The sequence below is a fragment of the Capricornis sumatraensis genome, chromosome 2 (assembly GCF_032405125.1).
Source record: "Capricornis sumatraensis isolate serow.1 chromosome 2, serow.2, whole genome shotgun sequence".
NCBI lineage: Eukaryota > Metazoa > Chordata > Mammalia > Artiodactyla > Bovidae > Capricornis > Capricornis sumatraensis.
Window position 1 is genome coordinate 116,943,836 of NC_091070.1, and position 11,813 is coordinate 116,955,648.

The 11,813-nt window shown below is 54.2% G+C and overlaps 1 protein-coding gene across 1 annotated transcript; it reads left to right on the forward strand.

The window, feature by feature from the left end:
- The first annotated feature begins 166 nt into the window (after positions 1-166).
- Positions 167-11,732, forward strand: DCST2 (DC-STAMP domain containing 2). The gene is made up of 15 exons (XM_068994159.1): positions 167-434; positions 603-773; positions 1,050-1,151; positions 1,390-1,587; positions 2,145-2,210; positions 2,700-2,913; positions 3,089-3,246; positions 3,986-4,150; positions 5,235-5,402; positions 5,535-5,635; positions 6,557-6,687; positions 8,006-8,133; positions 8,486-8,579; positions 8,684-8,824; positions 11,687-11,732. Exons 1-15 carry the CDS (start codon positions 167-169, stop codon positions 11,730-11,732), a joined length of 2,151 nt encoding a protein of 716 aa, XP_068850260.1.
- Positions 11,733-11,813: the final 81 nt, after the last annotated feature.

Below are 11,813 nucleotides of genomic sequence, written 5' to 3' on the forward strand. Positions count from 1 at the left end.
TTAGAGACCTACCTATCCCTTTGCAACTAGATAAAGAATTCCAAGACACACACAGTAAAAGCCCTCCGGAACCTTAGAATATGGTGAGAAATTCTAGGGCCTTTAAAGAGCCACAGAACCTGGTGGGCCTCACCTGGAGACAGGCAAACATTTGGTCTCCTCAGCCATGACCAAGGTCTCGAAGGATGCTGCGCAGCCCTTGGAGGAAGAGGAGCCAAGCATGGCGCGGGCTGTGGTCCGCAGCACAGGGGGCTTTATCCTGGGCTTGTCCCTGGCCACAGCCTATGGGCTGCTGGAGCTGCTGGTGGAAGGGCACAGCCCCTGGGGCTGCCTGGTGGGCACCCTCACTCTGGCCGCCTTCCTTAGTCTGGGCATGGGATTCTCCCGCCAGGTCCGGGTCACTGTCTTTTTGTTGCTGCCCCAGGCCTTCTCCAGTGAGTTTGGCGCCCAGTGCTGGGGGTGGGCCCAGTGGAGGGGCTGGAGCAAGAGGGATCTTGCGGGAGAGGGGAGTCGAAGGAAGCCCTGCTGCCTTCCATATGGCACTTGTATATGCTGCCATGGGCAAGGCTGCGGGCTTGATTCCCATGGTGCTCTCTCCTCAGAGCAGGGCCGGACACTGCTGTTGGTGGCTGCCTTTGGGTTGGTGTTGCAAGGGCCTTGTGCCAACACCCTGCGCAACTTCACCCAGGCCAGCGAGGCTGTGGCCTGTGGGGCAGAACTGGCCCTGAACCAGACCGCCAAAGTGCTGGAGAGGGCCAAGCAGCCCCTCATCAGTAAGGCCACCCACCTCCACGGGCCCCCGAGCTCCCCTCAGCCTGCGCGTTCACAGCCCTCTGGCTCCATTCCTCTCTGTGGTCCTGGGCCTTAACCTCTAAGCCTCCAGCAGGACCCCCTGACCCTCGCTCTCTGGCCCGCTCCACTGCCCGATGGACTGTCTCCCAGACCCCAGCATCTGGGCAGCTCCCCAGCTCCACTCCCTGCTCCAGGCAATGGTCAGAGCCAGCCTCTAGAGGAGGAGACCCGACCGGAGCCCTGCCCCTGCCTCCCAGGTGCTCTGAACAAGATTAAAGCCGTTGCCCAGAGAGCCAAGCAGGTGGCTGACCGGGTCCGAAAGTTCTTCCGGTCAATCATGGATGGCGTGAAGCACGTAGGTCAGCACGTTAGTATGTCTGTTTTGGGGGGCCAGGATTTACCCAGCCTCCTCACCCTCACCCCCTTCCAGGACTTCTTGGGCCCTGCCAGAATGCTAACTAGACCCCACTGGATAAAGCAGAGCCCGGCCCCTGACCACGGGCCTTTCTGGGTCCGGGTGCTGCCCTGGTGTTCCCCCCAACCCCCCTGAGAAGATGCTGCAGGACTCCTGGGTACCAGCCCCGCAGCCATTCCCAGCCAGGGCCCTGCGGAACGTGTGGTATTGGCTCCTGCACATTGGCGATGTGTGCAACTCGGAGCTGGGCAACCCCTACCTGAAGTGTGCTCGGGTCTTTGATGACGCCAAGGACAGCTGCATGAAGGTCATACCACAGGCCTACCACCTGTGCTTCGTGCTCATGCCCTTCAAGCTGATGCTCTGTGGACTTGCCAGTGGTGAGAGAACATGGACTTACTGGTAGGAATGGGGGCCCGGGAAATGTAGGGACCAGCTGGGTGAGTGGGCCCAGGCGACCAGTGGTGTAGCAGTAGCGTGTGTGTGCTTAGTCGTGTCTGACTCTTCGTGAGTCCATGGACTGCAGCCTGCCAGGCTCCTTGGTCCATGGGATTTCCCAGGCAAGAATACTGGAGTGGGTTGCCATTTCCTTCTCCAGGGGATCTTCCTGACCCAGGGATCAAACCCATGTCTCCTGCTTTGGCAGGCAAATTCTTTACCATTGGGCCACCTGGGAAGCCCCCTTCCGGGGACTAATGAGGGGCAATAAATATGGGACCAACAAGGATGCTGGGCTCCATGCAGAATTAGGGAGCAGGTAGGGGGAAAACCAATGTGGAGGGTGGGGTAGTAAGGAGAAGCCAAAAGGTTTTGAGCTGATGTGGAGGCCAGCAGGAACAGTGAAAAGTCGGGAGGCCCTGTGAGAGCAAGGTCTCTGGAGATTGGAGAGACAAGCTGCGTCTCTTTGCCCCTCCTGACACTCCGTCTTGGCTATCAGTGGCCCAGGTGTTCTGCATCATTCCTGGCTATATCCAGACCTTCCTGCGAGAGACCATGAGCACCCGTGAGTGGTCCCCGCCTAGCCCTACTCATGCGGTGCTCCTCGGAGGCCTCCCTCCCTCATCCCGGCATGTGCCAACCCAGGAGCGCTCCCTGTCCACAGATGAGAATTCAGGAAAAGACCTCCGGAGGTTACCCAGGCCAATGTCCACGCCATACAGATTAGGAAATTGGGGCCCAGTGAAGAGAGGGTGCTTCATCAAAGCCTGACTTGAGAGGAGGAGCTGGGGAGAGAAGCAGGGACCCCAGCAGCCAAGGCAGGTTGTGGAGATGCTCCCTGTGAAGGCAGAAGCCTGGTGCTAAGCGTGCATCGGCCATGGCATAGACTGTGGAGGCTCTGTCCCCTCCTCAGTCCACTGTAGGTCCCAACACTCGGGGTTTCTAGCTGACCTGGGAGCCATGGGGCCCCTGGGCTGGCCAGGCCCCTCCAGGGTGCAGCCCTGCCCCCTTGTAACTCTCCTTGCTTGCATCTCCCCTGGACACGGGGCCTCAGCTGTGAGGAATTTGATTAACCGAGTGCGTCAAGAGTTTGAGTTCAACATGACAGCCACCCATTACTTCTTTGTGGATCTCAACGCCTCTCGGAGCCTGTCCCAGGTAGCTCTGGACCTCCATGAAGCCGTCGGCGTGAAGCTGTACCGCGTCCGAGAGGCCTTGGCTCTGATGGGCTACACCACGCCCCTGCTGCTCCTGCTTCTTTACCTCCAGTGAGGCGCTGGAGGGCCCCGCCAACGCAGGGCTGGGGGCTAGGGCTGTTGGGGGCCAGCTTGTCCCATGGCATCCTGGGAGGCTGGAGCTCGTGGGCAGGGGTGAGAGTGGGGAGTGTGGTGCCCTGGGATGTCTGCTTGGGGCTGCTGAGGGGCCTCACGTGTGTGCCACCAGAGCCCTGTATTACCGATACGGTTACCTGAACTGGGACAATTTCGACAACATCTACATCACCAGCCGATTCCTGCGCATGGAGGCTGTCCGCTCCAGGGCAGGATTGCCCACGGTGCTGCCGCTCACTGCCCATGAAGCCAGACACTACATCCAGCCAGGCGAGGGCCCCGACGACCCGGAGATAGGGTCCCTGAGTGGAGCCAGGGCTCCCTCCAACCCCACTGCTCTGCCCAGAAGTGCTGGGCACAGGCCTGGCTTAGGGCAGGGCCAGAGATGGGGGGTGACACAGAAAAAGGAAATTTCAGGCTCGGGAGGTGGGAGAGACACAATCCTGTCCTTGGGAAGCCTCAGCCTAAAAGGGGGGTTGTCTCAGAGCATGGAGACAAAGAGAAGAGTGGCAGGTGATGCTTCTGGGAGCACCCTGGATGTCAAGACAGAGGGAAGGATGGGTGGAGAGTGGATGTGGAGCAAGGGAAGTGAAGCTGGGAGGCTTTTGGAGGTGGTGAGCAAGAATGTCCATGCACACTGATATGGAGGTGATGCAGCCAGCGGGAGGTGGGGAGCAGTGCTGTCTCTGAAGTGGGAAGCGGGGAACCACACCAGGGTATCAGGGATGCCTTAGAAGGGGGGATTCCTGGAGAGTGAAAACTGGCCACCAGGTCAAGGTGGAGATACTAGGTGTGTATCTTGAGCCACGGAGGCCCTGCCCAGGAAGAGTGCTTCCTTCCCACTCTTGCACAGGGGTGCTCACAGCTTCTGCATCTTCCAGGTGAGCAGACAGGACCCAGTCTGATGAGGGGCAGGAGCTGCCTCCAGGAGGGAGGTCTCTCTAGGGGTGAGGGTCTGGTGGGAAGGAGAATTGCGGAGAGTCCTCCTGACCAGCCCTCCCCGATGCAGGCTCCATCTTCTTGTCCCGGTGGGAAAAGATTTTTTGCATCCTGGCGATCTTCCACCTTGCCCAGCACCTCCTCCTCGTGTTGTTCCTGGTCTTCCTGGACTATGCCGTCTTCTGGGTCCTGGACCTGGCTCGGTACCACCTGCAGGGGGAGGTTGTGGCCCGAAGTGAGTGCCCAAACTTCCCTAGCTTCCTCAGTCCTGTGGGATGGCCTGAATGTCACTGCTACTTACCAGCCCCTGACATTGCCCTCCTCCAACCCCATCCTCTGCCTGGTAATCCCTGTGCCCAGTTCAAAATTACACCATAACACAGTGGAGGAAAGCTCTGAAGTCAGACTGGCCTGGGGTCAAATCTCAGCAGTGTCCTTTACCAGACGGTGACCTTGAGCAGTTTGCTCAACCTCCCAGACCTTCAGTTGCCTCATCTGAACCATGGGACAGTAATGGTAGCAGCTTCTCTGGATGGCTGTACATAGATGAGACCACATGCGTGAGTGCCTGGTGGACCTTGGATTGACGGTGTGCCACAAACCACAGAATAAAGTTAATCTAATCCTTTATACCAGAGGCCCAACAGAAAAAGTAACAAAAAACAAAACTCGAAACAATCGATAAAGCCCTTAGTTCAATACCTGATACACAGTCAGTGCTTCACAAATGCTTTATTTTGGAAAAAATTTTAAAAATTTGATTGAAGTACAGTTGACTTAGAATGTTTTAATTTCTGCTGTACGGCAAAGAGATTCAGTTATATATATATATATATATATTCCTTTTTATATTCTTTTCTATTATGATTTATCACAGGATATTGACTATAGTTCCCTGTGCCACACAGTAGGACCTTGTTTATCCATCCTATATATAATAGCTTGCATCTGCTAATCCCACACTCCCAAACCTTCCCTCCCCTCAACAAATGCTTTAAAATAAATGTTTCTGGGTAGTCATGGAGTCTGGGCATGGACCCACAGGCTATCAAGGTCATTTCAGAACTGGTGGCCTGAGAAGGCAGACCACATAGGTACCAGTGCCAGCTAGCTCTGGACCACGGAGCCAGGCCTAGTTTCCAGGAGCTGATGCCGGGGCCTGGAGCACCACAAGGGTGTCTGGGGCCTCCAGGGGGGCCTGGGGGCCATCTCTATCCTTTGCACCATCTACCTGCCACCTTCCAGAAGGTGTGGTCTTTTGTGCATGGTGGAGTGGGCAGCTTCCAAGAACAGCCCTCACACAGGGTCTTGGCGCCCAGGCCCCGTGTTCGTATCCATAACCGTGGAAGGCACTGGCTCCACGGGGAAGATTTACCGCGACCTGGTGTCTGCATTCGATGTCCTCCAGCAAGGCAACATCACCGTCCTGTCCCGACGCTGCCGTCTGCATCCCTCGGAGCCCGACTCCACTGGTTACATAGTCATCGGTATCCACACCTCTGAGGGCGCTGGGGGGACAGACACAGTTCAGGGCATGAGGGGCACAGTCTGCTGAGGGTGAGTGTGGCTGGCACCTGGTGCCCTCCAGCATCAGCTTACTGGGTCTGCTGTGCCCCCAGGAGTCATGTATGGCCTTTGCTTCTTTGTCACTTTGTTCGGCAACTATGTCAGTCGGCTGCGGCGGCTCATCTGTGCCTCCTACTACCCATCTCGGGAGCAGGTGAGGGGGCTATGCTCCTGGCTGTCTGTCTTGGACTGGGGGAGTTCAGAAGCCTTCTGCAGCCCAGCTCTCTCCCTCTGGTTGAACCGCTGAACCCCAAAGCAAATAACCTGGACCACAGAAGGGAGAAATGGTGCCTCTTGAGATAAAGCTTGCTTCCAAAGATTTGTTAAAACCCTGGGGAAGGGGACTTCCCTGGTGGTCCAGTGGCTCAGACTCCATGTTCCCAATTCAGGGGGCCCAGGTTTGATTCCTGGTCAGGTAACTGGACCCTACATGCCAAAACTAAGGATCTGATGCAGCCAAATAAATAAATTAAAAACAAAACAAACAAACAAACAAAAACCCTTGGGGGGCAGGAGCCATGCTGGTGTTGAGGTGGGAATGAAAACCCTGCCATTTGTTTACTTACTCATGACTCATTGAGCACCTACTGTATGCCAGTCACCATGCTGGCGGCTTCGGGGATGCAGAGATGAACCAGACACAGTCTCGAGGCAGGTTTTAACAAGACTGTTACAATGAAAAAAGTATTTTTAGGAAATTCCCTGGCCATCCGGTGATTAAGACTCTGAGCTTCCACCGCAGGGGGCGAGAGGGTGAGGGGGCAAGAGGGTGAGGGTACGATCCCTGGTTGGAGAATTAAGACCCCACAAACCTCAGAGCACAGCCAAAAAAAAGAGAAAGAAAAAAGTGTTTTTATTAAGGAATAAATAAGTGCTAAGGAAACCCAGAGGAGGGGATGGGTGCGTCCACCTAGGGAAGCCCTGAAGTCTTCCCCCAGGAAGGGGCATTGAGCCAAGCCTACAAGGAGTCATAGGAAATGGAGAGAAGGTAAAGGTAAGGGGCAGGGGTGAGTGCAGAGGGCATTCCAGGCAGACAGGATCAAGGGGACCCCATCCTTGACTTCCCCTCCACCAGGAGAGGATCTCCTACCTCTACAATGTACTTCTGAGCCGCCGAACAAAGCTGCCGGCTGCCTTGTACCGATCAGTGAGGAGACGGGCAGCTGACCACGGCCACATGAGCGTCCTCCAGGTGCTGGCTGGACGGTAAGCCCATAGTCTTTCCTTATAGGAAGTGGAGTGAGAGGGAGTAGAAAAAGAGCCAGAGGTCAGAATGGATCACTGTCTTTCCTAGGTGTCCAGAGATTTGGTTGAAGAGGGTGCTCATTCATGAATGGATTGGGGATGACACTCTGTAGGGGTGGGGAGTCAAAGGAGGAGGAGGACAGGAAGAAGGGAGGTTCTTGCTATAGTCAGAGGGATGGAGGTTAGACTGTAGGGAGACCTACGTTTGATTTGGAGGGTGATACTGGAGAGGATGAGGGTTAGTTAGGCAGGCTGGCCTGGCCTGCTTTTTAAAAAATTAATTTCAAAAGTGTAATATAGCTGATTTACAATTATGTGTTAATTTCTGCTGTATTATAGCAAAGTGATTCAGCCATCCACACATCTACACTCTTTATAAAAAAAATATTCTTTTTTTTATGGTTTATCACAGAATCTAGAATAAGTTTCCCTGTGTTATACAGTAGGACTTTGTTATTTACCATTCTATATCTACTAGTTTGCATCTGCTGACCCCAAACGCCCACTCCATCTCTCCCTTCCCCCTCCCCTTGCAACCACAAGGCTGTTCCTCCACGTCTGTGAGTCTGTTCTCCATGTCTGTGAGTCTGTTTCCACATGTCTGTGAGTCCATTCCCACATGTCTGTGAGTCTGTTCTCCATGTCTGTGAGTCTGTTATCCATGTCTGTGAGTCTGTTATCCATGTCTGTGAGTCCGTTCCTCCATGTCTGCGAGTCTGTTATCCATGTCTGTGAGTCTGTTATCCATGTCTGTAAGTCTGTTATCCATGTCTGTGAGTCCGTTCCTCCATTTCTGTGAGTCCGTTCCCACATGTCTGTGAGTCTGTTCTCCATGTCTGTGAGTCTGTTATCCATGTCTGTGAGTCCGTTCCTCCATGTCTGCGAGTCTGTTCTCCATGTCTGTGAGTCTGTTATCCATGTCTGTGAGTCTGTTTCATAAAAGTTCCTGTGTCATATTTTAGATTCCACAAATAAGCATTATCGTATAGTACTTGTCTTTCTGTTTCCGACTTCATTTGGTATGAGAGTGTCCCGGTGCACCCACGTTGCTGCAGATGGCACTATCTCGCCCTTTTCCTGGCTGAGCAGTACTCCACAGGATATATGCGTCACATCTTCTTTATCTCTCCATCTGTCCATACACAGTTAGGTGGCTTCCACATCTTGGCTATTGTGAATAGTGCTGCTTTGAGGATAGGGGTGCATGTACCTTTTTGAATTATTTTTTGTCCAGATATATTGAGCTGACCTACTTAGTGTCTGGGACCCCTCTCCTCAGGTGTTCCTGCCTGGTTCCATTTATCAGCCACTTCAGCCAGCATCAGACCTACTGCCTGGGCTGTGGGCAGCCGCAGGATGAGGGGGACACAGAGAATTCGGTGGCTTGCAGTACCCCAGGCTGCAGAGGTGAGAGCTCCGAGGAGGGTGCCTCTCTGCTGGGACCCTCACCATTTGTGCATGACAATCAGCTTTTATGGACTTCTGCACCTCACCTTTTGTACTCCTCCCTTCGTTATGGCGCATGTCCTCTTTTACACAGAACCCTCAGGTAGCTCACTTTCTCTGTGTGCCTTAATCCTCCCGTGCAAGTAGAATTCCTATGCAAGTGGTATTGCAGCAGTTCCCCAGAGTGCATGGTTTGATGAATGGTCTCCCCCTTGGGTGGAGCTGGGGAGGCAAGGGCTGAAAGCTCGGGAGCACAGTGCCGGGGTGGGGGTGGGGGAACAAGTTCAATTCCGTCCCTCCTGGCCTCCTCCAGGTCTCTTCTGTCTCACCTGCTTCCGTCTCCTGGGCAACACCTGCTCCGTGTGTGCGTCTCCCCTCTCCTGCCAGGAGGAGCTGGATCTAGAGCTGTGAGTCTCAGGCAACATGGGGTGGCTGGAGACTGTGGGGGCAGTAGGAGCGGCCACCCTTCTGCAGGACCTCTGTGGGCTACTGAGATGGGAGGCTTCTCCAGGGACTCCAGTGATGAGGAGGGCCCCCGCCTATGGCTGGCTGCCGCCCACCAAAAGGGTCCTGAGCAGGAGGCGCTATTGCGGCAGCAGCTCCAGGAAGCGCTGGGCAGGACCCTCTCATCGGGTTCCATGTCGGAATCCAGGTGAGCGGAAGACTTCAGGCGTGGGGACTGGGAGGCCTAAGCATGTTCGGTCACATTTATCAAAGGTTTCTTGGCTGCCTGGCCCTCTGCTAGAGCTGGAGAGATAAAAGGGGTAGTGAGGAGGGGGGTTTGTCCCACGCCTGCTGTGTCAGCACCGCTGCCCTGGGGTGAGTGGGGGAGAGTGACATCAAGTAGATAAGTGACGATGTAGAGAGCACCCCAGATGAGGAGTGAAACAGGCTCTGGGAAGCACAGAGGACAGAACACCCAGTTTGGGATGGAGGGATATTAACGGAAGCTTCACGAAAGAAGTCAAAAAAATAGGTGGGCTTGATTTTCACTCACAGAGAGCCAAGTATATCAAATGCTGTGAGATTATCAAGTAGGATGAAGCCTGGAAGCCAGAGGGTTTGTTAGGCTAAGGAGTGCAAGAGGACATTCCAGGGGGAGGCTTGTGTGAGTCTAGAGAATATGGGACACTTAGAGGTGAGGGGAGGGTCAGGGAGAGGTGTATTTGTGGCTGGGTGGAGACAGCAGAGCATACTGGGAGATGAGGTTGCCCATCAAGGCAGGGAGAGGTGGGAGAGGGCCTCAGTTTACCATCTGAAGATCCTCAGTCAGAAAGTGATGTATTTGTCTTTTGGGACAATAAGCTAAGAAGCCAGAGTGGAGGCAGGGTGGGAGCAGGGAGACCAGAGAGGAGGCTGTCTTAGCTCAGGAAAAGTTGGTGACAGCCTCAGGATTGAGGTGCTGAGAATGACAGGGAGCTTGTGTTTGGAACTGGGTGGTGTTAGGGCAAGAGGAGAAACAGGTTCTGCAGAAACAATGGCCCAGTTCTAGACCTTTCTGGTATCTGTAGGGAATCCACTGGGAATGCCCAGGGGACAGTTAGAAAAGGGCAGGGCTCTGGGCCAGAGGTATCTTTTGGGGGGTTGTTGACTTGGAGACTGTGAGAGAAATGAGCTGGATCACCCTGGTGGAGGGCAGGGCAGCAGGGGAGGAGGCAGGGACATGACCCTGAGGGGCTCCATCACAAACCAAGGAGGGGAGAGACTCAAGAACAGAGAGCCAAGCAGATCCAGTGTTGTGAGATGATCAAGTAGGATGAAGCCTAAAGACTGGTCATTGAATTTGGTGGTCGAGAGATCCTTGGAGTGGCTTGTGGGACTATTTCTCATGGTGCGGGGAAGGCCAAAACCAGTCCTCGTGGGTTGAGGGGGTGACTGGTAGAGAAGACTCAGAAACGGGGTACATGGCTCTGTCACTGTTGCAAGTTTGGAAATTATTATTATTATTTTTAACGTCACTGCTGTAGTTTAAAAAAGGAAGCTTGATGGTAAAGAGGAGAGAGTTAGCTGCATAGAACAAGAGAGTAGCTTGAAGGGACCTTAAAGATTTTTCTTTATCCAAGAAAAAGCTTTTTCTTTACCCAAGTATGGGGAGATTTGAGGATTTCAGAGATGAAAAAAGTGTTGAAGAGTGAGAGATGCCGGAGAGATGGGATCTAGGGCCAGGTGAACAGGGTGGCCTCAAATAGGACCGGGCTCGCCCGAGGCAGGAGGGGAGAGGGCATGTTCCTCCCAGCAGAGCTGAGCCTGCTGCAGTCTGATGGCCTTGCTTTTCTCAGGGTGAGGGGGTGGGGTTGGGGACTGGGGGTGGGGATAGGAGGCATGCACACCTGCTGAAACAGTAAAGAATGGGGTTGGGAGTGGAATAAAGGTTTCAAGGAGTGGGTGGTGGAGGTTGAAATGCCTGCCTTGGGGAGTGTGCAAAGGAGCCAACTGGGGAGGTTAAGAGATTTCTAGGGAGCGTTAAAGGCTCAGATGAAGTTGAAAATCATCACGTGTAATGACAGACTCCAGCGTGCTTGGTTACATGGTTTTCTCAAGCAAATGTGGTAGCCATGAATGGGCTTCCAGGGTTGAAGGCTTTTTCTGGGCAGGTCAGGAGATGATGGGGTGGCAATTGGGGTGCTTTAGTCAGAGTATCTAAGATGACTGGGGAAGAGAAAGGGGTTGAGACCCCAGGGGGCAGTCCAAGATCTATGTGTTGCTGGGGTGTTAAAGCAGAGGCCAGGAGAGATGCAGACAATGGGCCAGGCCCAGGAAGAATCCGGGGGATAAATCCAGAGAGTAGCCAAGATTGAGGGTGATGTCCGAGTAGGTGCAGAGGAAGGTCATTATGGCCAAGGAGGCTGAGGATTGGAAGGCCAGTGTGTTGGAAGAGCCTGCCCACCAGCAAGAAGGCAGCTGGGCCACAAGAGCAGCTCAAGTCTGGTACCAGCACCCTGGATGGGTATGGCAGGATGTTGGCAGGGCCTGGGGAGATAGGCACAGCCCAGGAGTGTAGCTTCCATGGGAGCCAGGGGCTTTGCAATACGCCACAGGCATGCCAAGTCTGAGAAAGACAAGCAACCTCCACTTGGGAGGACTGAAGAGAAAACTGTCCAGTGGTCACATTCCAGTGTGAATGGGGCACCAGAAGTTAGTAATGAATTCAGAGGTTGAAGGGGAAGGAAAGTTTTATTTTGAGTGGTTCCAGAGGGCTCAAGGAAGTTAAAAGCTGGGCAGCCAGGGAGGTACCCTACAGCCTTGAGTGAGTATTATTTCCGAGGTCACTACTGGTTCTGCCCTTGCAAAGCACATGACCTTGGGCACATCATTGCCCACTCATCTTTCAGCCTAAAGTCAGAAGATATCTACAGACACACGCTGGCTTGCCTTGGAGGGGCCTGTGAAAGCCGCAGTGGCTGGAAGACAACAGGAGCCAAATCTGAATAGACAGGGCAGGTGCAGGAGGAAGTAAATCACCTGTGAAAACAGAATCCTGGTGACTGGGCCACCCTCTTCCTCTCCTCACTAGTGACCTGGATGAAGAAAAGGGGCCTCGGGAGAGAAGGCACAGGTAGCCACCACCACCTGAGGCCCGGCCTGTCAGCAGCCCCCTCAGCCCCGCTGACTGCCTCAGAAATCCTCTGCCCTCAAAGCAG

Bases quoted from the DNA above. Each gene is read 5' to 3' on its own strand.
- DCST2 (XM_068994159.1), top strand. From the start codon at position 167: ATGACCAAGGTCTCGAAGGATGCTGCGCAGCCCTTGGAGGAAGAGGAG. The intron at 2,211-2,699 runs GTGAGTGGTCCC...ACGGGGCCTCAG, and splicing joins GCGAGAGACCATGAGCACCC to CTGTGAGGAATTTGATTAAC. The intron at 8,580-8,683 runs GTGAGTCTCAGG...AGGCTTCTCCAG, and splicing joins GAGGAGCTGGATCTAGAGCT to GGACTCCAGTGATGAGGAGG.